This window comes from Chelonia mydas, chromosome 7 (assembly GCF_015237465.2).
Source record: "Chelonia mydas isolate rCheMyd1 chromosome 7, rCheMyd1.pri.v2, whole genome shotgun sequence".
In the NCBI taxonomy this organism is placed as follows: domain Eukaryota; kingdom Metazoa; phylum Chordata; order Testudines; family Cheloniidae; genus Chelonia; species Chelonia mydas.
In genome coordinates this window covers 56,778,890-56,804,819 of record NC_057853.1, presented here as the reverse complement: position 1 = coordinate 56,804,819, position 25,930 = coordinate 56,778,890, and the positions used below count along the sequence as shown (strand labels likewise).

Genomic DNA, 25,930 nt, shown 5'->3' with positions numbered 1-25,930 from the left:
CCTCATGCGTTCATTTCTCAACATGAGCCAAGGTTCAACAGGGAGCCAAGGTCCAAGATACCAATGACCAGAAGTGAAGCTAGACACATTCAATCTGGAAATCAGGTGTAAATTTTTTATAGTGAGGGTAACTGGACCAACTTACCAAGGGTCATGGTGGATTCTACATCACTAGTGATTTTAAAATCAATATTGGAGCTTTTTGAAAAGCTCTGCTCTAGCGCAAACAGAATAATTTAGGGGAGATTCTCTGGTGTGTGTTGTGCAGGAGGTCAGACTGGATGATTACACTGGTCCCTTCAGGCCTTGGGAGCTATGAATCTATGGTTAGACATGGCCAAAATTCTTTTTGCTGAAAAAAAATGGAAAGCAAAAAATGTTCAGAAGAAATTTTCAAGTCTGAAACTCAAAAAATATCTATATTACCAAATGTTGATTTTTTATTTTATTTTATTTTTTTTACTGAAAACAGTTTTTGTTTCAGCTTTTTATCAAAAAAATTTTCATTGGAAATTCCAACGAAAATGACAAAATTAATCCCCCCCCCCAAATTTCCTGAGAGAAAATTATTGGTATTTTTTAATTATCTCAAGCTATTATTAGACATTATCTCTGTCTATGTCTATGAAAATGATTTGCCTCCTTCCCTCCCCCCCCCCCCCACCCGCCCAGCTTACAGCGTGGTGGAGAATTCAAATTTGTGACAAAAACCTCATGGAAATGTTTCTGCATTTTTCTAGCAGCTCCGGTTATTCTATTAGCTAAATCCCCACCCTTACAGCTAATGCACACTCATGTGTGGCATAAACTACATTCATACTAGCCTACAGAAAATGCCTGCACCACTGCCCATAAAGGACACAGGCAGAATATGAGTCACTGGTGAAGCAGATCCCAAGGCCAGGTAGGACCAGTGTGATCATTTAATCTGAGCTCCTGTGTAATGCAGGCCGTAGAACTTCCCCAAAATAATTCCCATTTGAAGTAGTGCTTTGATCAAAGCAGAAGTCAGCTAGAAGTCAGTCACCACTTCATGACACTGAGTGGGGATGGCCAGAGCCCCTGTGCACCCACCGGAACATGGCAACAGGTTGATGCACATTCTTCATTCTGGAAGCAAGTGAAAGGGCTGCAGCTCCTTCTCCCTAGGCTATTCTTGCATCTGCCGCATGGCTCAGAGGATCATCACTCAGCCAGCACTTGTCTCAAAGGTAAAGCCAGAATCTGGCCCCGTCGTGTATCTTTATTATGTCACCCTATAGCTCGGTATGTTGACAGTTCAAATGGATGCCACCAGCAGCTGCATCCCGCTCGTGCTGATCCGCTTTCAAACTCTTAATACAATGGGGTTCCGAAGACATTGGAGAACAAAGTTCTATTTTAGTATATCAAGTCGAATGTCTATTGGCTGGAAGCTGTCGCCAGACACGACCATATGTTACCCAGTGGTATTACCAGTAAATCCTCATTGAGTGCAAATTATGAAGATTAAAGTCACCTCAGATTTAGCTGCAGTATGTTGAGGCAAATGTATTTTACACAGCTCCGTTCAAAATTATGGGAATTGTCACCACTGAAATGAATGGGCTGTTGTTACCTTGCATTTAATAGGCTGTTTCCAAATGTTCTGTGTTTCCAGTTGAGACGCCGTAGTTGCAGACTGTAAATAGAACCTGTTGCAGTCAGTGGGCTGGAAAATACCAAGGACAGAGAATTATAAGTAATCACCAGGGCAAAAATACCAAATAATCTAGCCTAATTCAAAATGTTCCAGGTATTATTTTGCCACAAGTGACAATAATAGATTGGATTATTGCTCTTCTAATTGTGGTTCTCCGCCAAATGGCTCTGCATTTAAATGATTTGAGGTTGATAAGTCTAGACCAGTTTAAAATGGGCAGTGGTGTATTGAAAGCAGTTAACTGTCAGAGGGAGACCGATAAGTCTAACAACTTGGAATAAACATCTCCTTGAGTGTTCTTCATTACTGTTTCATAAGAGGTTTGGAAAGTGGCATGATGCTGAACTTCATCTATTCATGCACTTTGGCTGATGCACTCCAGTTTAATGAGATTAGAGGTTTAATGCAGATAAAAGACTTATCGAGTCGGTACTCCCAGATTTAACACTGGGCTTTCAGTGCTGATTCACAGACAGAGAGGGTCAGTGGAGAGCTAAACGCGTCTAGATCTACAAGCGTCTCTGGTTTCTTATCAAGGTGCAATTTATTTTCCTCCCTCTAATGATTCAAAATGATTGGGGGACCTCTCTGGTTGTTATCAGCTCTGGTTTTCTGCAACGTATGTACTGAGGAAATCTTCCAGCCAAATCTGGTGCTGGACATGGCCAAGGTCCTTCTGGATAATTACTGCTTCCCTGAAAACCTGGTGGGGATGCAAGATGCTATCGAACAGGCCATCAAGAGTGGGGAGATCCTGGACATCTCAGATCCCAAATTGTTGGCCAATGTCTTGACGGCTGGTGTACAAGGTGCCTTGAACGACCCAAGACTGGTGATCTCCTATGAGCCGTTGGCTCCTGTGGCTCCAAAGCAAGAAGATGAGGCTTCCTTCACTCAGGAGCAGCTCCTGGATCTTATCCAGCATGTGGTCAAGTACGAGCAGCTGGGGGGAAACGTGGGCTATCTGAGGATTGATCACATCATTGGCCAAGATGTTGTGCAGAAGATTGGGGCTTTCCTGGTGGACAAGGTGTGGAAGACTTTGATGGGGACCTCTGCCCTGGTGCTAGACCTGCGCTACAACACTGGGGGGCAGGTCTCTGGCATCCCTTTCATCATCTCCTACCTATACGAAGCTGGCAAGGTGCTGCACGTGGACACGGTGTACAACCGGCCCTCCAACACCACCACGGAGATATGGACCCTGCCCCAGGTGCTGGGTGAGAGGTATGGCAAGGACAAAGATGTTGTAGTGCTGATCAGCCGGCATACCACTGGGGTGGCCGAAGATGTGGCTTACATCCTCAAGCACATGCACAGAGCCATCATCGTGGGGGAGAGGACAGCTGGGGGCTCACTGGACATCCAGAAGCTGCGGATCGGTGCCTCCCATTTCTACATGACAGTGCCCGTATCGCGGTCTGTGAGCCCTCTGAGCGGGGGTGGGCAGAGCTGGGAGGTCACTGGGGTGCCGCCATGTGTAGCCAGCCAGATGGAACAGGCCCTGGAGAAGGCACTGGCCATCCTGTCAGTACGCAGGGCAGTGCCTGGCATGATCAGCCGCCTCATGGGCATACTACAGGACTATTACACCCTAGCAGAGCGGGTGCCCGCACTGCTGCAACACCTCTCTGCCTTCGACTACTCCTCCGTCCAGTCTGCCGAGGACCTGGCCACCAAGCTCAATGCCGAACTGCAGGCTGTGTCCGAGGACCCACGCCTCCTGCTCCGGGTCACCATGCCAGGTGAGGCTGCTACCTCACCCATGGAGGAGGAGACCCCGGTGGCTGCTGACCTGCCCGACAATGAGGAGTTGCAGCGGGCCCTGGTGGACACCGTGTTCCAGGTGTCAGTGCTGCCAGGCAAAGTGGGCTACATGCGCTTTGATGAGTTCGCTGATGCCTCCGTGCTGGCTAAGCTGGGCCCCTACATTGTGCACAAGGTGTGGGAGCCCCTCCAGGCCACCGAGAACCTGATTGTGGATCTGCGCTACAACCCTGGGGGCCCATCCTCAGGCGCCGTGCCCCTGCTGCTCTCCTACTTCCAGGACCCCACCACCGGCCCTGTCCACCTCTTCACTACCTATGACAGGCGCACCAACCACACACAGGAGCACAACAGCTGGACTGGGCTACTGGGCCAGCCCTATGGGGCCCAGCGTGGCATCTACCTGCTCACCAGCCACCGCACGGCCACTGCCGCTGAGGAATTCGCCTACCTCATGCAGTCCCTGGGCCGCGCCACTCTGATCGGCGAGATCACAGCGGGCAGCCTCTCACACACCCGCACCTTCCCTCTGCTGCAGCCAGAGGAGGACATCACCCAGGGCCTCAGCATCACCGTGCCCGTCATCACCTTTGTCGACAACCATGGAGACTGCTGGCTCGGTGGCGGCGTGGTGCCGGATGCCATTGTGCTGGCTGACGAGGCGCTCGAGAAAGCCAGGGAGGTGCTGGCTTTCCACCAGGTCATGGGAGCACTTGTGGAAAGCACTGGACAGCTGTTGGAGGCTCACTATGCCATCCCAGAGGTAGCTGGGAAGGCCAGTGTCATGTTAAACACCAAGCAGGCCCAAGGTAGTTACCGCTCAGCTGTGGACTTGGAGACATTGGCCTCCCAGCTCACCAACGACCTGCAGGAGGCCTCAGGGGACCACCGTCTGCACGTCTTCCACAGCCACGTGGAGCCCACCGCCGAGGAACAGTCCCCCAACAAGATCCCCACTCCAGAGGAGCTGGCCTACATCATCGATGCCCTCTTCAAGGTTGACGTGTTGCCAGGCAACCTAGGCTACCTGCGCTTCGACATGATGGCCGAGGCAGAGACAGTGAAGGCCATCGGGCCGCAGCTAGTGCGCCTGGTATGGGACAAATTGGTGGGCACTGATGCGATGATCATCGACATGAGATACAACATGGGCGGCTACTCCACCGCCGTGCCTATCTTCTGCTCCTACTTCTTTGAGCCCGAGCCCCAGCAGCACCTCTACACCATCTTTGACCGCAGCACCTCCCACAGCATTGAGGTGTGGACCGTCTCCCAGGTCACTGGCCAGAGGTACGGCTCCCTGAAGGACATCTATATCTTGACCAGCCACATGAGTGGCTCAGCGGCCGAAGCCTTTGCCCGCTCCATGAAGGATCTGCACCGGGCCACGGTCATTGGTGAGCCCACCATGGGCGGCTCGCTCTCGGGGGGCATCTACCGGGTTGGCAACAGCTCCCTGTATGCCTCCATCCCCAGCCAGGTGGTGCTCAGCCCCCTCACCGGCAAAGTGTGGAGCGTGTCGGGGGTGGAGCCGCACATCACCATCCAGGCGAGCGAAGCCATGGCTGCAGCCCAGCAGATTGCCGCCTTGCGCGCCAAGGTGCCTGGCATGCTGCAGACAGTGGGGAAGCTGGTGGCGGACAACTATGCCTTTGCAGACATGGGGGCCGACATGGCGACCAAGCTTACTGCCCTTGCCCCCAAGGACACTTACAAGATGGTTAACTCTGAAGAGGAGCTGGCCAAGAAGGTGGCAGCTGACCTGCAAGCCCTGTCTGGAGATGCGCACCTGAAAATAGCCCACATCCCAGAGCCCTCCAAGGGCCACATTCCGGGGATCGTGCCAATGCAGGTGAGTCTCTCACACGCTCAGCTAGGGACTCGCTACCATCTGTCACGTGGGTTCTAGGACTGTGTGCAGCGAATTAAGGACCCCAGCTACATTCCTGGCCCATATTTCTAAACCTCCCAGGTTTCCCAGGTTCCAGCACAGAGGCGAAGGCCCAAATGGGTATAGGGCACGCAGGGCTTTGTAGGGGGACCTTGTATGGCCACTGCTCTGGGGCTGCTGAGCTGAGCTCTCCCATGACCAGTGAACATGGAGGGGTTGCTGGGGGTGGGGGGTAGGGAGCGTACCACTGATTACATGGAAGATGTCTCATACCAGGTGACTTCTGACTTCTTCTCAGATGCTCTAGTTTTGCCATGTTGTATTATGTTGGCCTCAGTAAGTACATTACTTGCATGACCAAGCCTGATGGCATCGATTTTTCGATCTGAGACGAAGTGGTTGCTCTAGGGGTCTTTAACAAGAGACATGTGCATGCATTTTGTAATCTACCCTTCTGCACGTATAAGATAACCTCACCCACCATCTCATTTTCTGTGACTCCCAGGATTGTAGGGAACTCCCTTATATTGACCATCCTCTCCTAATGGGTCTCCTAATCAACATTAGAGAGCTTGGCCGTGCTTTGCCTTGAAAACGTGGCTGGATAGACGCTAGATGACCTCAAAGAGAATTTGATTTTTAATAATCCACTTTTGCCCCCGCTGTGCGGTTTGCCTGGCAGTGCTTCTGCGTCGTTCTCAGCTGAGCTGCTCATACCCGTGGAGTGCCCCAACAAACCCTTTTCTTTGATGTGCTGGAGGGAGCTCCCAGGAGTCACTTGTTAAAATTCCATCACAGATGGACTCAGCCCCTCCTTGGTTACTGCTGTAGCATCCCTGACCCAGACAACTTACCCCTAGGGCTCTTAATGTTGCCTTTGGAAGAGCGCCTTATTTTGCTTTTGGAGCGGACCACATGGTCAGGCATCTTCCTGAGGAAAGAGATCCCTGAGCTTCTCCCTGTGAGGTCTTTGGCTTGTACAATTTATCCTGGGGGGTGACCCTGTGCCATGCTCTCAGCCTCTGTGCCTGGGGATCACGATTGAGCATTTCCAGGGAAGCGCACTTGTTTTAGGTTTGTTTGCCCAGAGGTGCTGCCCCTGTCCTTGGCTGTGAGAAAGAATTTGTGCTAAAAATGGGGAAACTAATCAATGGATTCTCCGTTCCATTGCTCACCCACCTCCCAGTGGTACTGGGGCATGGGGCATATCCCAGGCTAATGGGGAACTTTTGTGGGAGCTACTTGCTAAAATATGGGCTACACCTTACTGATGATCTGCTGTCAGGTCCGTAAAAGCGCCATCTAGCAAGTCAATCCCCCTACCCCTGCATGTAATAGTTATTTATGAGTGTCTGTTATTGCCTGGTGAACGCTGATTGTTGGAAGCAGATTCATAGGATAAAAATCTAACTTAGCACCTCATAGGTGAAATTCCAGCCCCGTGAAGCCAGTGGGATCCCACACTCAGTAATGCTTCTGTTCAGTCCTGCTTGTCCAGGGCAGGCATTGGAAGAGGTAGGATGGCTCATCCGTAACAGTAGAGGGGGAGAATGGAAAGGGTCGGTAGCCTCCAAGAGGGAACGCATATCTCAGGAGCAGGGAAGGTGTGACAGTCAGCAACGGGTGGGGAGCAGTCTGGGAGCAGACTCTCTCATGGTAGAGTACGAACCAGGAGAGGGATAAGGGCTGGATAAGGGGAGGCTGGGCTTGGGGAGTTTCCAGAGCCGAGAGCAGGAGTGGACTAAGAGGTGGAGGTGAAAGCCTCAACCTGGTGACAGAGAGAGAGCAGCAGAGGCTGGGGACACTACTGTGCGGAGCACTGGGGCAGCAAGAGGGCCCACGACGCGCCAGCAATGTAGCCTCTTCTCTCTTTCCATAGCCAACTACAGCAGCTGGCCAAGTGCCAGCAGTGAGCGGGCTCAGCCCAGAGTAGCACCATCGCCCCACAACTCAGATGCGGCCCCCGCTCCCCTCTTGACCCTCTTTGCGGGACGGACATTGGCCTCTGCCTTGCTCTAGCTGCCACAAGGGGGTGCTGTATATGCATTTTTCCTGAGAACCCCAGTGCCACTGTCCAGAGAGCACATACCTCAAGGTCACGTTGAAGCTCGCATTCCCAAGTGGCAGACTGTAGTAGATGAATCTTTCCCAGGGCATCTTCATTCACTGCCATAATAACCCCTCCAGCTTACTGCCTACATCCTTCCTAACACGAAAGGCACCAACCTTCAGAGCCAGCCAGTCCCTCAAAAGTGGGGTTTGCTTTAGCTTGACCCTGATAATAAAGCAGAAGAAAGTGATGGTGTGCGGGCGGAAGAAGGGGAAGGATGCAGGTGACATGCATGTAGCCCTGGTGTGGCCACCCCATTGAAATAGCTGCTAAACCAGCATTTAGCGAGTGAAGAGATCTCCTCTGTGACAGCGGCAAGGTCAGTGCTAGCTGGAGTTCCCTGGTGCAGAAATGCTAGTTGCCCCAGTCAGGTTTCCCAGGGGCTAGCATTATGTAGGCGTTTGCTGTTCAGAACATAGCCCACACTTTTGCTGTGAAGCAGGGTTCCATATGCTCACAGATGCCTGCTCAGCAACCCCGGCTCCAACTCCCCAGGCTTATCCTCTGGGCTGATTCTCTCGTCTCTCTCCCCCACCCCCAAACCACAAAGTCTCCAAGGACTTTTCCCTTTGCGTACTGAGACGTCCATGTGAATGAACACCCAGGCCCTGTAAGTTGCATGGGGCTGGGGCAGAAAGGACATGCTGCCCAATTTTTTCACACGTGATGCACTAAGTTCAGATGACAAGGGTCACAGATGGGGCCCTTGCCTCCAAGCTCCCACTAACCCCCTACATTTGGGGTTTAATTTTCTGAGTCTCCAGCTGAGAATAGGGCCCCTAGTAGCCTCCTCACTGCACATCTCTAGTAAGCAGGATTCATTTTAAACAGCAACTGTCCTTGCATCTCAAATCTTCCCTTTCCTAGGTAAATATTACATATGCACAGTCTCTAACCCCAGGGGTGCTTTCTGGGGTATTGTCAGTATTTGGGGAGAAACGAGGGGGTTTATGGACAGTTCAGTGCGAGTGGGGAAGGGAAGCTTATGTCTTTTTGCTTGGCTACACTAATGAATAAAGGCATAGCACTTTGCTTAAAGGGACAGTGTCAGGACAGGGGTAAAAAAATCAGTACCTATTGTATTACCAGCAGATGAAAGAATTTAACTGTGGGCCCAGTTCTCATCTGATGTATACAAGTGTAACCCCATTAAAGTCAATGGAACTGTGCCAGTTTACACCATCTTAGAATCTGGCTCCTATACAAATCTAATGGACTCTTTGCTGTTTATTTCCTTTTCACATTTCGCTTGGGCTGGACCACGGCAACGCATTGACCCAGATCTCCAGAGCTCTCTTCCAACCCTAATCTTCTGTGATTCTATGTCCCTTGCTTTTGCCTCTCTCTGATCCTCACACACTAGCACAATGCAGTTACATGTAGGATTCACAACAACGCAGCCAGAGCCATTTTTTAAAAAAGTAAAAACACCACACACAGTCTGTTTAAAAGTGCCTGTTCATTTTTGGGTTTTGTAAAACTGATTTTGAATGAAATCCTAAATTTGGCTGCCTACAGTGTACTTGCAAGCTTTCCTTTCTATGATAATATGCCACTGTATCTGTCTGGAAATAAAAATGTTGCAAACTAACTCCAGCCAGAATATTAATTTACAGGACACCTGTTCAAATAGCTCTGTAGCAGTGGGCCGGCTAGTGTGTTTGTGCACCACTGCTCCCTGCTGGGTGGAATTAGAACAGCCCAGTTGTGTGTTTTTCTTGACGCTCTGGCTGGTAGAGTGCTGTGATGACATGAGAACCTCAGTTCTCATTTTAAAAAGAAATAAGTTTCTAGCCTTGCTGGTTGCAGAGAAGACATGACCTGAATGTAATTCTCATGGTTTAAAAACCACATGCAAGAGAAAAAGAACCCAAAATGTATTTTTTTAAAATCTGATGATTTTTAAGCCATCAGGATTTCAAGGCCGTATGGCCCATCATTTTTGGATACCTGGAACTGGCAATGCTGTTTGTTTATAGTACAGAAGCACCTAGAGGCTCTGAGATCAGAGGCCCATTGTGCTAGGTGCTGCACAAACACATAGTAAGAGACATTCCCTGCCCCAAAGACAAGAAAAGAGTGGGAGAGGAAACTGAGGCAGGGAACAAGGAAGTGATATGCCCAAGGCCATAGAGATGATCAGTGGCAGAGCCAGGAATTAACACCTACTCTTTGAAGGCCAGGCTGACATCTTAATCCTGCATCAAGCCACACCATCTCATTCGCGTAGCATTACTATTGTGTGCTCAGTGTTTACAGCACAGGGCCCACAGACCCTATCCTGTTAGTTAACAGCAATTCTTCTGTCACTCAGGTGGCATGGGCCTGGTCTGTTGGCACGGGAAAAATCTCCATTCTAATCCCCACTGCTTGCAGTGTTCTTCTTATTAAGGCCCAGAGAGCTTATATGTAACAATTCAACCCTTTTAATTTAACCATGCTGTCATGAATTTCCAATTGTGTAAGAGGAAATAACTCACTACTGTCAACCACCCATGTTTAAAAAACAAAGCACGCATCAGGCCACTCCAAATCATGAGATTTAGAAAGAAAGGAAAGAAAAAAAGCTTTTTATTTGCCTTCCAGCTTTTGAGCCATTGGGATACCCATATTTTCCAGCTTTTCACTGCAACCATCAAGGCCAGGTGGAGATACTCTCCTGTTCACATGACTCCAGGAGCTGGGGCTTTAAGGCAAACACCAATTAAACACAAGACTAACAATAAAGTCAGGAGAGCTGGTGACACTTCTAACAAGTGTGGCGCGCCGAAATGGGCACTGATTGGTTACAAGCATGTTCAATGAGCGGGTAAGAAGCTAGATCATAAACCACATAAGTGTGAACAAATACAGAGCTTATTTTTAACCAACATGCTTAGGGGCAGTGGGTCATCCCTGATATAGAGCAAGGCCCCACTCTCAGCTCACTCTTACTTCTCCCAGATAACTTGTTTGCAGTCCAAAGTACTCACAGTAACATTCCCCTACCTAGCATCCAATTTACAGAGTCTCGAAATATCCAGTTTCCTCTAGCCCTTCCCCCCAGCTAAGGGATTCCACAGCCTCCTTTCCCAGGGCTGTGATATAGCTCAAGCCAGCTTCCCCAGCAGTCACATTCCAGCCCCACTTCATAGAGTTTCCCTTCCAGCAAGTCAACTAACAGCTAGGTTTTGATCCTGGTCAGGTGATACCTCTCTAATTACCACCTGGTCCCATTCACTAGCTGGTCCTCTCCTCCCTCAAACACCTAGTCCTTAAAGGGGCCATGTCATGGAACAGGGTGGGCTGGCCCAGAGGTCCCCCTTACTCTCTAATGGGGCCAGAACATTGTGAAGGTATATTCCAGGGATCTGTGCTTACGGATGAAGTCTTATTTGTAGGGTAATTCTTACTGAGAAGAAACACATCTGTAGATGGGGTTTTTTCTGACCTCTCCATTGCAAGCAGGGGTTCAGTATTTCTGCACCAGACCAAAGCAGCATCAGAAAAATGCAATGAATGCTGGCTTTTTTCTTTAAACCCTGGGAAAATCAAGTTGCATGGCTGTCACAGGCATGAGTGACAAGGTCAGCAGCGTTGAACTGATATGTCTGCAGCCCAGACAGCGGGGTTGTTTTCCAGAGGGCACAGAGAGAAAGAGGGGCAGAAAGGGAATCCACTAGGCAGCTCTTGCATTTAGGTCAGTAGCTGGTACCAGCAGGGACTCGGGATCAACAGTCAAAGTTTTGGCTTTGCAAAAGGCAGTGGGATGGTGGCAGCAAATAGCTTCAGGAGCAAAAAGGAAGAAAAGCCCTGGGCCTCCAAGTAGCACTGCCTAATGGGCTAGCACTCAGGAGACCTGGTTCATTTCCTACCTTGGGTGACAGGTTTCAGAGTAACAGCCATGTTAGTCTGTATTCGCAAAAAGAAAAGGAGTACTTGTGGCACCTTAGAGACTAACCAATTTATTTGAGCATGAGCTTTCGTGAGCTACAGCTCACTTCCTCGGATGCATCAGATGAAGTGAGCTGTAGCTCACGAAAGCTCATGCTCAAATAAATTGGTTAGTCTCTAAGGTGCCACAAGTACTCCTTTTCTTTTTACCTTGGGTGAGTTACTTCCCCTCCCTGTATCCCAGTTTTAACATGGGAATAATGATACTCCTTTGTGATGCAGGTGGAGATATACTGCTGGGAAGGGGGCATTTGTACTTGCAGAGGCAAAACCACGATCAATAATGTACATTTACCTTAAACTGTTGGGCTGCATTCAGTCTGGGCAGGCTTTTCTTATCACTGCCATAGCTCAGTGTCCCATCAGCATTTATAAAGGGAGCCTCTCAGCTCTCCGGTAGGGTGGGGACGTTTAATAGGGGGAATAAGGGATTTGCCCAAGGTCACATGGACACTGTGGCAGAGCTGGGATGTGCATCTAGGGACCAAGGACGTTGTTCCATTCTCAGAGGCGTGCAGGCAAAGCACTGAAGTCTGACTGGAGGAGCAGGCTGTGGCCCCACTATAGACGGGGTTACAGGGAGTAGAGCCCTGCCCCCGAACCCGACAGGACCCTACAACAAGTGTCGAGTCTGGGCTATGCCGGGTGGGAGAACAACTGGATCCTGTTGGACCCGACTCAGATCAGCTGACCTCCTCCTGCCTGTGGGGTTGTTGTGCTGGCATCTGCATGCCCCGCTCCTGCCAGCCATTGCCACCTAGTTGTGCTGCGAGCGTGCCGAGGAGTGCTCTAAAATTAGGCCCAAGCAGACCTCACCCACGGACACAGTTCTTCTACTCGTTGGCTACACCTTGTCTTTCATTATTTGTTTTCTACGTTTGCCCTGGAACATCCAGATGAACAAAATAAAGTTAATCACTGCCCTGCATGTGAGATTCCAGACATATGTCCCACATAGAAGCATCTTAGCACAAGGGCACCACATGATATTCCTGACACATGTACCACGTATAGGAATCGTAGTACATGGCCACCACATGATACTCCTGACACATGGCCACCACATGACATTCCTGACACATGGCCAACATATCAGCCTCTTAAAACAAGTCTCCTACATGACATTCCTAACACATGCCCACCACATGACATTTTTAACATAAGATTCCTAACATATACCCAGCATGGGCTAAACCTGACACATGTGATTCCTCTCCAATCTTATGCCAAGAGTGCAGTGCCAGATAATGATTTTTTTTTTTTTGCAACTCTTTCAGATCCCTTCCCCAGAAGTATTTGAAGATCTGATTAAATTTTCTTTCCGCACCAACGTATTTGAAAACAACATTGGCTACCTGAGATTCGATATGTTTGGAGACTGCGATCTTCTAACCCAGGTGTCTGAGCTGCTGGTGGAGCATGTGTGGAAGAAGATCGTTCACACAGATGCATTAATCATAGACATGAGGTAAATTCTGGACAGAAATTCACCACATATTCTGTTTAAGTATCATTTTATTTGAAACAGTGAACTCACAGATTCCAAGGCTACATAGGACCATTGTAAAAAGAAAAGGAGTACTTGTGGCATCTTCAAGACTAACAAATTTATTTGAGCATAAGCTTTCGTGAGCTACAGCTCACTTCATCGGACCATTGTGATCATCTAGTCCGATCTCCTGTGTAACACAGGCCAGAGAATTTCCCCAAACTATTTCGTAGAGCAGAGCTTTTAAAAACACATCAGATCTGGATTTAAAAATTGCCAGTGATGGAGAATCCACCACGACTCTTGCTACACTGTTCCAATGGTTAATTACTCTCCTTGTTAAAAATGTACACCTTAGTTCCAGTCTGAATTTTCTTCAGAACTAGATTTATGTGGTTCACTGTCATGCCATGTCAGCTAATACTGGGGATGAAATGAAGAAAAGGAAAATTCAGGGTGAATATCCAAGGAAAATTTCCTAACAGTGAGATCTATTAGCATATGGAATGATGTCTCAAGGGAAATTGTTCCATCACTTGGGACATTGAAAACTAGATCGGAAAACTAGGAAATATACCATAGGACAGCGTTTTTCAAAGTTCGGGTCGCGACCCAGTACTGGGTCACGGCATGTCAGGCACTGGTTGCTCTGGTCAGCACCGCCAATCAGGATGTTAATAGTCCCGTTGGCAGTGCTGCCCAGCTAAGGCAGGCTAGTGCCTACGTGCTCCGACACCGCGCTGCGCCCCGGAAGCGGCCAGCAGCTGGTCCGGCTTCTAGGCAGTAGGGCCATGGGGCTCTGCGTGCTGCCATTGCCCCGAGCACCGGCTCTGCACTCCCACTGAGAGCTGGAGAGGGGTGGTGCCTGCGGGCGAGAGCCGCACAGAGCCGTTTGCACGCTTCCGCCTAGGAGCCGGACCTGCTGCTGGCCACGTCAGGCGCAGCGTGGTCCGCGGTGCCAGGACAGGCGGGAAGCCTGCCTCTGTACCCCAGCGCCGCCGCTGACCGGGAGCCACCAGAGGTAAATCCGTGCCCCAATCCCTGACCCAGCCCTGAGCCCCCTTCCCCCCCAAACCTGGAGCCCCCTCCTGCACCCCAACTCCCTCATCCCAGACCCCACCCCAGAGCCCGCACCCCCAGCCCAGAGCCCTGACCCCCTCCCACACCCCAACCCCCTGCCCCAGCCCTGAGCCCCCCAAAGCCGGAGGCCCTCTTGCATCCCAAACCCCTCATCTTCGGCGCCACCCCAGAGCCTGCACCCCCAGCCCTGACCCCCTCCTGCACCCCAACCCCCTGCTCCAGATCAGAGCCCCCTCCCACACCCTGAACCTCTCATTCCCAGCCCCACCCCACAGCCCTCACCCCTGCATCCCAACCCTCTGCCCCAGCCCTCAGCCCTTCCCACACCCCCAAACCCCTCATCCCCAGCTCCCTTGGATTGCAGGCATCAACAATTATCTTCAACTGGATCCCCAGAAAAAAAGTTTGAAAAGCACTGCCATAGGAAACAACCCTGAACTGACACAGCGCTGGGACCTCCCAGCTGTTTTCCATCTCTGATCCCTATACAAGCACTGACTGTATATGCCTTTGTTTACCTGCATGTGTTGGTTAATGATATATTTTATTATAGGTGATGGTCAAGCGATTCACTAGTAGAACAATAGATACTACTATGGGCTGCACTAAGTTACACCAGGGGATCAGTGCAGATTGGTCCAAGAGTGAGGAGTACGGAGGTGGCCCACCCACCTCCCATTAGCCCTCCGGAGCCCGGTTGCAGCAAGGCACTTAATCACATGCCTAACTTTAAACAACAACTTTACTGAGCCGCCCAATGTATGAAAAATGGTACATGTTCTTAAGGGTGAGTTGCTGCTGCTCTTTGTCTTAGCAACCATCTACAGAGGTGCAAATAGTTCACTTTTACACAGCACTCCCCTCGGTGGTTTTCTTGCCTCAGCCCAGAGCTACCGTATATGAGGCCCCAACACAAGTGGCAAATATTTACCTAAAAAATAAACCCAGTGTCAGAAACGGTTTCAAACTCTCAAGAAATGCACACATCAATTACAGTCAGGAGTCTCGCCGTGTTCGGCATTTTGCTTAAAGCCTCAGCCTCTGGAGTCTGGTGGTTCTATGAGAATCATCTCCGCTTTCATTTTTTAAAAAGTAGATTTCTAGCCCTCGTGGGCGCAGCGAGAAGCTGGAAAAGGAGACACAAGCACACGTCAGGGCACAGAATCCAGTACAAAGGACCCAATGTTTATTATAGTTTTAAAATCTTGTAACTTTTCAGCCAATCTCGCGTTTCTTTGAGGGGCCCAATGTCTGATTTGTGAATGCTGGGGACTGGCAATCACATTGTTATCTAGGTCTGGCCCCCATCCCTGTGCTATCTGAGCCCCTCACCATCTTTAATGGATTTATCCCCGCAACGCAGAGCTGTTGTCACCATAGTGCAGACAAGGAACTGAGGCACGGAGAGACTAAGGCCCAGATCCTCAAAGGCCTCACTCCTTTTGATTGGGACCTAAGTGACTTGCCTCCCATCATACAGGAAGTCTGCGGTCAAGCAGGGACTTGCACCCAGGTCTTGAAAGTCGTAGACTAGCGCTCAAACCATTGGACCATCCAGGCTGGATTTTCCACCGCAGCTCATATTCCTAGAAGCAGGACACATGTACAGTTAGACACACAAGGCGGGGAAGGTGATATCTTTTATTGCACCAACCTCTGTTGGTGAGAGAGCTGAGTAGCTCAAAAGCTTGTCTCTCTCACCACCACAGGCTGGCCCAATGAAAGCTATCACCTCCTCCGCCTTGTCTCTCGGATATCCTGGACTGACACGGCTACACCACCACTGCGTATAGACAGTTAGTGCTGCTGTATTATTATTATTGTCTTGTCAAAACACTCATCATCCCAGAGCTCTCAACAGTGGGCTAGAAAATTTGCAGCGTCCCCCCCCCACACACGGATTTTCACAGACAGGAGGCATTTGACATTTTCTGCTCCTTCCATGTCCTGTAGACTCAATCAACTCAACACCATGTGAAATCCGCACTGCAGGGCAGGCAGCTGCTCTGTCATCTCACTGCCTGGCTTCAGGATGGCTTTGAAGCTTTGTCTCTTTCTTCCCCAGCCAGCTGCTCTAGATTTGCATTCTGGGGACTCTCCTTAATAGCATCCTGGTGAGAAACGTTTGTCATCCTCCCTACCCGAAGAAAGTGACCTCAATGATTCAGATAGTCAAAGATCGGAAGGGAAACGGCCAGGGATCTTTGGCTGAATTAAAGTGGTCTTGGATTAATGGCATATGAAAAATAATCACTTTAATTTACAAAGAGGCGTTCCTACACCAAAGGGCTTTACAAGCTGGTTTCAAGGATCACTTCCCCTCTCTCTGAAAGGGGCACTGCCTGTGGGGGGAAAGCTTGTAACTGTTTAACAACACTCAGCAATGCTACGGGGCAGTTTAAGACAGGAAGTGAAGAAGATTCTCCTGCAATTGTAGGGGGAGTTTAGGCAGGCAGAACGTAATTGCTTGAGATAGACTGGAACCAGGGATGTTAGTGAAGAGGTTCCACTCACTGCTGGTGCACCTCCGTGAGGCTAGGTGTGGGATTAGCTCTCACCCCCTCCTGTCAGTTGCTCATGCTGCGGCCCTTCTCTCGCTCTGTGTGACTCAGGGTGCTCTCTCTTCATGACTCGGCCCTCTGGCCAGGTCACTCTAGTGTCCCCCCCACTTGTGGGGTAACAAAGTCACACCAGACAAGCTGTCTCCGGTGGTCTTTTGTTCCATATTGCCAGGTCCTGTGCCACTTTCCCAGTGGCTGGTAGGGGAACCCAGGCCCACCCGCTACTCCGGGTTCCAGCCCTATGACTAGCAATCCAGATCTGCTCAATCTCTGTTGCAGTAGCTGTGTTCCTGGGCTCCTTCCTACCCCATTCTTCTCTCTCCTGGCCTATCTCTGGCTTTACCACCAGAGATTCCTCTGCTCCCCCTGGCTACTTCACCCCTCTCAGCTGCTTGTCAAGTTCCCCAGTCCAGGGCAAGACCAGCACTTACTCTCCCCCTGGAGCTTCTCCTTGTTCCTGGCCAGATCTCTTTCCCTCTAGGGAGTTTCAGAGTAACAGCCGTGTTAGTCTGTATTCACAAAAAGAAAAGGAGTACTTGTGGCACCTTAGAGACTAACCAGTTTATTTGAGCATAAGCATCCGATGAAGTGAGCTGTAGCTCACGAAAGCTTATGCTTAAATAAATTGGTTAGTCTCTAAGGTGCCACAAGTACTCCTCCTCTAGGGAGTGACTGCAGACCTCCTCCCTGCTCTCACTTCCTGGCTTTACACTCCTAGCCCTGCTCCCACCCCAGCTGGGCTTCACCTGTCATTAATGCTTAGCAATCCCTGATTCCCTTCCAGGTGCAGTGTCTAAGGTTAACTGGCCCATCCTGGTCCACATTAACCCGCTCAGGGCTTGTGTGGGGTAGACACCCCATCACTCACCCTTCCTGCAAAGGGATCAGAGGACACCAGTTCTCGCTGACAGCACGTTTTGAGGCTTCAACTTTGTCTGGGTTCCATACTGGAACAAAACCAAACCTGTCTGCATTAAAGCAGAGCTGGGTCTAAATGCCTCAGCGTGGGCAGTCAGGCATCGGCACATGGGGAAGTCCAGGTTCAAATCCCAGCTCTGCCTGATGCAGGGCACAATTTTTCATTCCCAGATCATGCTGATTCCAACAGAGAGATACTTGAATCTGGGTTTCCTATACCCCCAGGGCAGCACCCTACCCACCACCCTAGAGAGTGTGAGAGATTCCCTCGCTCCCCAGCCTGACAGTCTTCAGCAAAACTGAAACATCTCGGTTCCAACATTTCATGCTGTCAGAAGTGGTCTGACCCGCCCAGCCTCACCCTGGCCAGCACCTCTAGTAGTATGGCTCTGCGCTCAGGACTGCTGTACACCTACTGACGAGGAAAATGGCATGTGCTGAATTACCAATATCCCTTGCTGCAGCCACGATGCTCTTTAGTGTGAGTTCCTCAGTCCAGCCCAGCCTAGCCTGATATAGAGCAAAATTCTGCTCTCTGTTACACTCGTGTAAATCTGGAGTACCTGCATCGGAGTCAGCAGAGTTATTCTCAATTTACACCGTTGTAACAGAGAGCAGAATTTGGCCCATGATTCCCCTTCCAAGCCCTTTCTCATTTCATTGTGGGGGGAGAGAGGGGGAGCTCATCTCCTGCCCCCAGCTGGCAGTGAGCTCGTAATGACAGTCCTGCAGGAAAGGGACCGTGACTGGAGCCCAGTGTGGTTCAATGGTGTTCATGGTGCATGGCTAGTGGCAAGCTAAGGGTCCGGGCTTATCCGTTCACATCCATTAACCATGGCATTGCCTCCTGCACCCCATTCAGAACCTTCCAGCACTCTGCACACCCCTCATTACAGTGACAACTGCAGCAGCTTGGGCTGTGACAGGTACAGCTGGATCCCTGGGATGTACTGGCAGCAGAGCCTCGCTCTACTCTTCCCCAGCATTTTTCATCCTTAGATCTCCACATGCGTTACAAAGGAGATCGGAATCATTATCCCCATGTTACAGATGGGAAAACTGAGGCACAGAGTGACAGAAAGTGACTTGCCCAGGGTCACCCAGCAGGCCAGTGGCAGAGCCAGAACTAGAACGCAGGTCTCCTCTGAACCCCAGTCTAGTGCTCTGTCCACTAGCACGCAGGAGAACCGTGTCTCAGGCTGATTTGGCTATCACTGACTCCAGCATGAGTCCACTGTGGCCGTTCCCACATTGCGTAGGAAGCTGGGCTGATTTCCCTGTCTATGACGGAGTCACCCCCCTGGATTCTACTAACCCCTCCCTGGGCTGGAGAGCCATTTTTTGCCTTGGGGTTTGGCTGGATTGCACTAAATATCAGTTACCGCCAGACCCTACTACAAGGTCTGTGCCTTCCCCCGGATGTTAAATTACAGCCCGGGAACACCTTGCCCTCACTAGCTGGGGAGCAAGGGCTAAACATTTCCAATACAGTGCACCAGACAGTGTTCTGATTGAAAGGGGAAAATAAATTAACTCATTCTCCTCCTCTACACCAGCATGTTGAAATCGGCCCTGGGATGCAGGGCAAAGGGGAAATACTTGTAGCAGCCTCTTGTGACATCTCTGTAGCATATTACATTAATGTGTGTATACGTCTGCTGTGCATGCTGTCAGATATACAGATTAGAGATGCTCCGGACTGCCCACTCGGGGGCGCTTTACACCACAGCACATATGGCATTTATTTACAGGAGAGAAATGGCTGGTGTCATTAATGGGGACGTGTTTAAAAGGAATGGTGTGTCTTTGCGGCAGGAGCTCCATCTGGGGTGACACATCTATGACTTATATCTTGAGCTGCTGATGTAGAATTAAAAGGGAGACGCTTAGTTTAAAAATCGTGGGCCAAAATTCTCAGCCTTGCATGCCCTCAGTTAGGCACCTGCATGAATATTTAGATACCCAAATACGCCGGCTGATTCGATGTGGTGCTGAACACTCACAGCTCCGATTGGCTTTCGTGGGTCGGGCAGGGGCTGAAAATCAGGCCCCTTATTCTGGTGCCTAAAAATGGAATCCAGCGTCTAGATTTACACAGCCAAGTTTGAACGGATTGGCTCATTTTTAAAGGCCTTTGCTTCTGCTAGTAAGAGCCTTAGGTTAATAAACCCAGAGAACTATAAGAATGTCATGTCCCCATTGACGCTGCTTGTTTACTTTGTGCATTTTGGGGCCGGGGGGTGACCCAGGAAAATAAACCTAATGACTTTCACTTCTTGTTTCTGGTCAGGTTCCCTTTCAGATTCTCAAGGGCCAGCACAGTTCTGCAACGTTAGGGGTGCAAAAACTGCGGGGCAGAATGCACTATGTAAATGGAAGCCATGACGTCTAGGCCATATTACTGGAGGTGTGCAAGCAGTTGCATTTGCTGCCACAGCACCCCCTGCCATCAGGTCAAGGTACTGCAGGGGTCCTCACCTCTAGCACACCTGTTGCTCACCTCTTTGAGCGTTTCTGTCCACAGCTTAGCCCTCTGGCTCAGTCACCTGTAGTCCAGCTCCTTCTGGGGCAACAGAGAGTCCAAACATCCCAACAAAAGACCCTTTCACCCTCTGGAGCTACTCCTCCAAACACCTGTCCTGAGCGCTGTCCTCAGCCCCATTCCAGGTACAAAAATCCTGGTGGAGGAACTCAGACCCACCTTCTGCCCTTGGTGCTAACCAAGCTAGGTCTGCTCCTTCAGATATGCTGCTGCTTCCATGGGCCACATCCTACCTCCTAGCCCCTTACACTGCTTCCCCGCAACCTGTGGTTCACACAGTCTCTCTTCTGGCTCGCAGCCCTCTCCACCTTTTCCCTGGGTCTTCTCAGCTCCATGGTCCTCCCCTGGAACCCAGGACTGCCCCACTGCCTTTGCCAGGGCCCACCAGAGGGACTAGGTCCATCCCTGCAACCCTCTTCAGCTTATCTTCACCATGCCCTTCCCAGAGAGGGGAAACACCCTGCCTCTTCTGTCCTGGCTCTCCTTCTACTGACTGGGTTCTCGCTCTCTTTGTAGTCAGCCTTGACCCGGTCACAGCTGCCTCACTAATGGTAATTAAGCCACCAGATCAGGCTCAGCTTGGGGGTAGCTTAAAGGGCCAGCCAGCCAGTGACAAGGCACTACAAAGCAGACGCTTGTGGGAGGGAAATGGGCAGGGCAGGGCAGTTGTACTATTTGCCACAAGTTTTCAGTTATGTCCTTACATGCTTCTGATGAGGGGTTTTTTTTTTGTTTGCTTTTAAAAAGGTACAATATTGGAGGCCCCACTTCCTCCATAGCAGCCCTGTGCTCCTATTTCTTCGATGAAGGGCACCCAGTTCTCCTGGACAAAGTCTACAACCGACCCAATGACACGATAAGTGAGATCTGGACCCAGCCGCAGCTCGCAGGTGAGTTATCAATTGCTCTTTGTGAGAGCTTTTCCTTTCAGGTGACGACAGGTACTCTCGACCTATTTCCCACACCCATGGAATGCTGGTTTCCTAGCAATCCATCAGAGACAACGTTCCCCTACCACTAATGGCCAAGCCTGTACGGAGAATGGAAAAGCAATGAGCAGAGGAAAATGATATACTCCAAAGGTCTGAGCTCCCTGAATACTGATCTTCATGTTAAGGGGGGAAATTGCAGACAGTGCCGGTGCAAGGTGCTGCACTGTCGGCCATAATTAGACATGGTGAGCGCTCTGGAGCAGCGTGAATTGGTGACTGTTTGAGCATGCTGCAAACCCCGAGAACGGACAGAATCCCATTGACTTCAGAGGGAGTTGGATCCGGCCCTACGTATCCGCTGTGATGACTGGGGATATCTTCTGGGAGGTGTTCGTTTGCTGGTGGCACGGGTTGTTTTTAAAATGAATTCTCTAAGAGAAGCTTCGAGCATGAGGCGGCCCCCTTGCTTATCGCTCAGAGCTGGCTATCTAATAAGCTCCCAGGATTTTCACTCTGTGCGTGGGTCACGCTGACGTCTAGAATGTCTGTACGGTCCACGTGAAGCAGCTACAAGCACTGCCGAGAGCTTTTTGTTCAGAACATCGCCAGGTTCCATCATCACTGGGTTTGGCGACCGTTCCCGACCAATTTGCATGTTCTCTGCTTTTTCTTTACACTTAATGAATTTGAGCCATGCCACAGCCTGGGCTCTCGCCTAATCATTAACTATAACACCATGGGCACCTATGACAGACAGATACTTAAAGAAGCTTTAAAAGCTTTAAAAAGACCGGATTTTTAAAGGAGCTTAGGATCAGATTTCCAAGTGCTCAGCTCCCCTTGCAACACCTAGAGCTTAGCACCCAACCAGCACTCAGTGTGCTGAACTATTTTGAAAATCTGGCACCAAGAGAAAAATCTACTGCTCCCATCTGGTTATGTAAGGGACACAGCCAAGTCAGTTCAGATCCCAATTCCAGATTTTCTATAAAAGGGTTTGGCAAAACCTCTGATCAATGGAAATGTTGTGCCTTTTTTTTTATTGTGTTTGAGCTCCACAGAAAGCCCTGTGAATGTAAAACATGTCCCCCCTCCCCCACATCCCCGTTTTCAACTCAAGCACCCTGGCAGTCTTGTTACTGCAGGAGAGCTGGAGAGGGAAACTGACTCTGCACCACAAGTGAAACTGACCGGCCTTGCTTACCATGTGTCATTTGTGGGCAAAAAGCAAATTCATACCCTTCAAGCTAGGGAGTGAGTGAGGGTTTCAAAATTCTTTCAGGGGCTGTAATGCAAGGTGGGACGGGAAAGGGTCAACCTTTAATTGTGCCTCGGCAATTTTTTGAAAGTGGAACTTTGTAAGGACACTTGCTCTTGCCTCTCACAGGTGAGCGGTACGGCTCGCAGAAGGGCTTGATCATCCTCACCAGTGCTATGACGGCTGGGGCAGCCGAGGAGTTTGTGTATATCATGAGGAGGCTGGGCAGAGCTTTCATCATTGGAGAAGTGACCAGCGGCGGCTGTCACCCCCCTCAGACATATCATGTGGGTGATACTGGCCTCTACATCACCATCCCCACCTCCAGATCCGTGACCTCTGCTGATGGCACCTCCTGGGAGGGCGCAGGGGTGGCTCCGCACCTGGAGGTGCCAAGCGAGACAGCTCTCATCCAAGCAAAGGAAATGCTCAATGCACACCTGCACAGCTCCCAATAAACTGGCTGGCGCAGCGAGCTCCCCGCCAGAGGGATCTAGGTGGCGCTTTTCAAAGGCGCTTAAGGGGGTTAGGTGCCCAAATCCCATTGATTTCCTAACTCCCTTCAGCCCCTTTGAAAATCGCAGCCAAGGCTCACCGGGGGCGTGATGCACCCCTCTATGGTGGTGTTTGTGCGTGTGTGACGAGGACAGAAAGTCCATCGTGTCTGCTTTGGAAAATAACATGTATGTTCCCCCTCCTGTGTCCTGAAGAGGAGTGAGAAATAGATGCAAGGGCCCAATTCCCAGCTGAGTTCATCTCCCGCCTGGCTCCTTGTTCACGTGCTCCAGAAGGACCCTTCTCCATCAGCCCCGGCACAGCCTCCCTGTATTTCTGGAGTTGCATTCCTAGTACTCACTCCCCCAGCTCACAGAGAGATGGGTGGGGAGTGGGCAGGGAAAAGGCAGTGGTGTGACTCTGCCCCCAATGTGCCAGCTGGCATAGCTAAAGCAGCAGGTCAGGGTAGGAAGAAAGTAACCACCTTCTAGTCAAAGCCAAGAGCAGATTGTGCCCAGCCCAGGGGCAAGGGGGAAAGTGGCGAAGAACCTACCTTGCCAAGGCACAATTCCCTCGCTGGGCTCATCCTGGGATGGTGCAGTTACATGCTTCTCTTGGCCCGGAGTTAGTTAAGGGACAAGCGAGCCCATAGCACCCAAGGATGGTAACTGACATGAGCCCCAATCAACTCAATACATCTCTGAACTTCAGGAACCCTCTGATCTAGTAGTTTGTCTGCCTGTGTAGGGATTTATACATACCCTCCGCTCACTGCGATCTGGGTCTGAACTCTGTTGCTCAATCCCATCTCCACTAAATACCTGTTTGAAGGCCCTGAAGGAAGTAGATGAGCTAGCGTAGGCACCCAGGTTTGGAAACTGGTCTTCAGAAGCTGAGTTAAACGTCGCCTTTCTGCAGTATGTAGTGGTTACACGTTGGGTTTGTTGAAACTCAGCGTGCAGATTTAAAAAGAAAAAAATGCTGTGTTTTAAACACTGAATCACAAAGAATATATTCAAAGATTGACCTGGAAAGAGTTTTAACCATCAAATAGACTTTGTACCATTTCTGTGATGTTCACCTTTTCAACGTCACTCAGTGAAACCAGACTGCTCAGACTTCGCTTTCCATTCATTTTCATGGCTGGGTTTCTAGACGCTGCAGGGGGCTGTTTAAATGGATAAAAGTTTGTACAGGACCTTAGCTAGTCAAAGCACTATATAAATGACAAGTATTAAAAACACTAAATCTGGCAATGCCCACAGTTGTCAATGCATTCATAAAAAACACCATGAAAATATTTGTATCCGTACTAGGTTTTGTAAAAGCCCCTTTAAAGTCTAAATGAGCTAGCTTTGCTTCTTTTGTTTTCCGAAACACAAGTCTATATTTCCATGTGAACAAAGGTCATCAAGTGTGAATGCTCCTATTTGCTGTTACTTACTGGCTATTTATTAATTATTTTCATGTTTTAAAAATTTCAGTCATCCAGTCAGGGGCCAGAAATTCTGCCATGTGACTTAAGTGACAGCGCTAACAGCAAATAGAGTTAATACTTCAAAACACACCCGTGGACCAAAATTTGTTCCCATGAACTACATGGTGATGATTTACAAATGACAGACACATGACAGAAAATGGGATCAGTCTGGGAAAAGAAACAAAAAAGTTGCATTTTCTAAGCTAATCTATTTGCAATGGATAACTCAGCCAGCTCTGCTGAATCCCACTGGATTTGTCTTCACTAGAAAGTTAGGTCATGTGAGAACGTGACCTTGAAGAGTTGTGTTAACTTACACAATGTTAATCATGATTTAACACTTAATGGACACAAGTACAATTGTGTTTAACACCCCGTCAGCTAGTCATGGTTCACCTCTACAGGGCTTAAAATGGACCAGCTGATGGGGTGTTAAACATGGCTTGTCCCTGTCTACACTGACTGCTAAGTCATGATCATCATCATCTATAGTAACACAATGCCCCAAGGTCGTGTTCTAACATGACCTAATTTCTCAACAAGAAAGATGAGGGCCATTGAAAACCATTTGTACGAAGAGAGATTGAAAAGGCTGAGGCTGTTAACCAGAGAGAAGAGATGAATAAAAGGGGATGTGATAAAAATACTCAAGATAATGCATGGGGAAGAGAAGGTAGCCCAGGAGCTCCTGTTTCCCATCTCATAATCCACAAACAATGAAACTGAAAGGAGGCAAATTCAAAATAGAGAAAAAGGAAAGACTTGGAAAGGGAAGCCTGTGGAACTCATTGCCACAACATGCCATTGAGGCCAAGAGCATAGCAGGATTCAGAAAAGGACTGAACACTTCTATAAACAATTGTAACATCAGGCGTTATAATGGTAAATACTAAAAAAACTTTGATGTAAACTCTAAAGATGGAGGGTTTAGATCCCATCCAATCTCCAATGGCTGGGAGTCAGAAAGAAGTTTGTCCTGGGGCAGGTGTCCCACAACTGGCTGCTGCAGGGACCTTGAACCTTCCTCTGAAGCATCTGGTTCTGGAGACAGGATACTGGGCTAGTCTGGGAAGTGCCATGTTCCTCGTAGAGAGGAGCCCTGGGTGCAAAGGCACCGCGCAGGGTTGTCTCCCAGACAGCGATGGACATCCGAGAGCACACAACCCCATCCTGAGCAGCGCGTGCCCCAGGCGGGGTTTGTACCATGGGGGAGGTGGGAGAGAGAGACAGGAAATGGAAAACGGAGTACCCTAGGGGTTGGTCTTGGGGCTGGTTTTGTTCAACATCTTCATTAATGATCTGGATGATGGGATGGATTGCACCCCTCAGCAAGTTTGCAGATGACACTAAGCTGTGGGGAGAGGTAGATATGCTGGAGGGTAGGGACAGGGTCCAGAGTGACCTAGACAAATTGCAAAAAGAAAAGGAGGACTTGTGGCACCTTAGAGACTAACCAATTTATTTGAGCATGAGCTTTCGTGAGCTACAGCTCACTTCATCGGATGCATGCTGTGGAAATCGCACAAGACATTTTATACACAGACACCATGAAACAATGCCTCCTCCCACCCCACTCTCCTGCTGGTAATAGTTTATCTAAAGTGATCATCAAGTTGGGCCATTTCCAGCACAAATGCTGGAAGTGCCACAAGTGCTGGAAATGGCCCAACTTGATGATCACTTTAGATAAGCTATTACCAGCAGGAGAGTGGGGTGGGAGGAGGTATTGTTTCATGGTGTCTGTGTATAAAATGTCTTGTGCGATTTCCACAGCATGCATCCGATGAAGTGAG

The 25,930-nt window shown here is 49.7% G+C and overlaps 1 protein-coding gene across 1 annotated transcript; it reads left to right on the top strand.

Annotated features, from left to right (window-relative positions):
* The first annotated feature begins 2,196 nt into the window (after window positions 1-2,196).
* Window positions 2,197-24,807, top strand: RBP3 (retinol binding protein 3). The gene is made up of 4 exons (XM_007069136.3): window positions 2,197-5,300; window positions 12,660-12,850; window positions 20,720-20,862; window positions 22,292-24,807. Exons 1-4 carry the CDS (start codon window positions 2,253-2,255, stop codon window positions 22,618-22,620), a joined length of 3,711 nt encoding a protein of 1,236 aa, XP_007069198.2. The 5' UTR covers window positions 2,197-2,252; the 3' UTR covers window positions 22,621-24,807.
* The last annotated feature ends 1,123 nt before the right edge of the window (window positions 24,808-25,930 follow it).

Excerpts from the sequence above, each read along its gene's own strand:
- RBP3 (XM_007069136.3), top strand. The coding sequence starts at position 2,253 with ATGATTGGGGGACCTCTCTGGTTGTTATCAGCTCTGGTTTTCTGCAAC. Across the intron at positions 12,851-20,719 it reads GCATTAATCATAGACATGAG|GTACAATATTGGAGGCCCCA; the intron begins GTAAATTCTGGA and ends GCTTTTAAAAAG. Across the intron at positions 20,863-22,291 it reads GACCCAGCCGCAGCTCGCAG|GTGAGCGGTACGGCTCGCAG; the intron begins GTGAGTTATCAA and ends TGCCTCTCACAG.